Here is a 2,626-nt window from a genome sequence, read left to right as displayed (position 1 = left end):
CAGACGCAAACGACAAACTTTCACAACAACGCGTGTCTACAATTACTCAAAAAAGGGGGATGTGAAAAGAAATTGCTCAATTCCGGGGAAACTATGTTTCAATCGCAAAGGTCGGCACATTTCAGAACAGTGTATGTGGCGTACGTGTATGAGATGTGTATGTATTGTACGTGTAAGTAATGTATACCTAAGGCATGTACACATCACGTAGTTTGTAAAACACACGTGTATGTAACGTCTATATGACGCATTGTAGGTGAAGTATAACGAAAGTGTATGTGACGTACGTACGATGGTTAGCGTGAATACGTGTATGTGTGTAATGTCTATGTAATATGCGTGCATGTGGCTCATGTACACCAATACATGTGTAATAACTACATGTACGTTACACACACGTCACAACGGACACACCACATAAACTATATCGCGAACACACACAAACAATGGCATACTGTCCAAATCAGTAGTTAGATTATCGCAAACTAACAGCGGTTACGATAACGATTTTGCTAGCTGGCATCTCGTATTTGTTAGGTTCAACTACTGTTAGTTTTCGATAATCCGATTGCTGAATGATAATGTACCCTTTTTTACATGCGTGTACGTGATACAGTTAATGCAACGCACGTGTATATGATGTATGTGCGTTACGCGATTGATGTGACGTACGTTCATCGTTTACGTGACGTGGTGCTCGCGATGCGTGTGTGACGCACTCACTTATGATGCACGTGTACGTGACGTGCACATATCCTACGAGCATGGGACGGGCGTGTAACACGACGTACGTGTATGTTACGAACAGCGCACAACACGTGTGTGATGCGCGCGTACGTAAAGCATGTGCGCTAAGTACATGTGGCGTGCTTATACATGATACACATGCGCATGACGGCGTATTGGCTGTATGTTTATGTGATGTGAGTGTACTTGACGTACGTTTATGTCAGATTTTGTGCTGCGCTTGTGTACGTCGCGTACATGTATGCTGAGTATGTATGACGTACCCAACATGCATATGGTGACGTGCATGTATCATACATGATGTATATGGCGTGTGACGCACGTGTCACGAATTTCAATATCGCGAAATTCCAAATAAATAATAAAATAAATTTCTTGTTCAAATTGTAAATGAATGTTAACAACATTTACATAATTTTTCTCTCATGCTTAAAATCATGAGTCAGCTATCCAATCTATTAACAGAAATTTTCCCTTTGATGTTGAGATTTGTGCACATATGGTAACTGATTTGTAAAGGCTTTTATCCCATACAAAATCTTTTATACAATGGTGAGAAAGCTGTACATCAGATAAAATAATTTCTATGCAATCTTTTCTAAAAAAAACTTATATGTAAATTTCTCTTGCACCCGTGAGAATACTGGATATATAATGAGTGTTCCTCTTTACACACCCGATATATAAACCCTAAGAATCTCTAACAAGGTTAATGTTAATGAAAATTTTTCTCCACGTCGCAACTCAACGCTACTCAATACAATCCGGACTTATTTCCTCTCTACTTTTTCGAATCTTTACTTCAATATTTCTCCCGTTGTTCTATTATATTACTTTGAACTTCATTCTACTATAATCGGAATTACTTCTAACCTGGTTTTATTGTATTTGTTATTTGCACAATAATAAAGGATAACTATTATATTCCTCCAACACATAACCAATCGGTATTCAGTAAGTCACAATTTTTATGAAAAAATAATTGCTTTACTACTAACAAGAACAGATACCTCATCTTCTCACTCTTCAAAAATCTTCTACGACAGCACGTGCATGTAACGTATGAATATGACACTTGCATGTAACGTATGAGTATGCGACGTAACTGTGGCGTGTTCGTTGATGCAAGTGTAGATGCAACGTACAGTGAACGGCATGTCAGCAACACACGTGTATTTGACATAAACATATGTGACGTGCACGACGTACATTCGCGTGATATACTTGTGTGCAACACACGTGTGATGTGGTACGTGTACATAACATGTAAGTCATTTTGCATCGCACACGTGTTTGTCATATTTACATGCGTTCGCACATTTCATTCATGCACGCGTGGAGCACACACACGTCACTAACACGCTTTACGTGCGCGTCATAAACACGTAATTATCCTTGCGTCGCACACCGTCATGCACATGTATATCGTAAATACATGAGTCAAATAGATGTCGTGTGCCACATACAGGCTTTACATACACATACGCACACACGTATCACATACACGTATGTGACAAAATATTAACGTAGCATATATAATGCAAATCGTATGTCACATGCATATCACGTAAACGAATTTTCCCTACACACACATTAATAACGTATACGTGCGTCATATGCACATCATGTACGCGTATGTCATATATCACGCGCACGCATATCACGCTATTTAGAACGATTATTGATGGGAGGGATATAATTTTTAAAATTAAATAGCAGAGGGATATAATGCGTCGGGATGGACGTAGTTGAAGAAAGCGGTGAGTCGAGATGGGGAAGGATGATTCTCTCGGATGGAGATGCGACCCTTTAAATATAGCAGACGAGAGAAATTTACTATGTCAAAAATGGTTACACATACGTAACGTCTGTAGCGAAT

The 2,626-nt window shown here is 39.1% G+C and overlaps 1 protein-coding gene across 1 annotated transcript; it reads left to right on the top strand.

The window, feature by feature from the left end:
• Window positions 1-597: 597 nt before the first annotated feature.
• On the top strand, window positions 598-995 carry LOAG_14442 (hypothetical protein; the record flags this gene model as incomplete). Its single annotated transcript, XM_003149940.1, has 2 exons — window positions 598-710; window positions 809-995. The coding sequence occupies 2 exons, from the start codon at window positions 598-600 to the stop codon at window positions 993-995; spliced, it is 300 nt and encodes a 99-aa protein (XP_003149988.1).
• Window positions 996-2,626: the final 1,631 nt, after the last annotated feature.

The sequence above is a fragment of the Loa loa genome (assembly GCF_000183805.2).
Source record: "Loa loa unplaced genomic scaffold supercont3.1, whole genome shotgun sequence".
NCBI lineage: Eukaryota > Metazoa > Nematoda > Chromadorea > Rhabditida > Onchocercidae > Loa > Loa loa.
The sequence above is the reverse complement of the archived record's forward strand: the minus strand, read 5'-3'. Positions and strand labels throughout refer to the sequence as shown.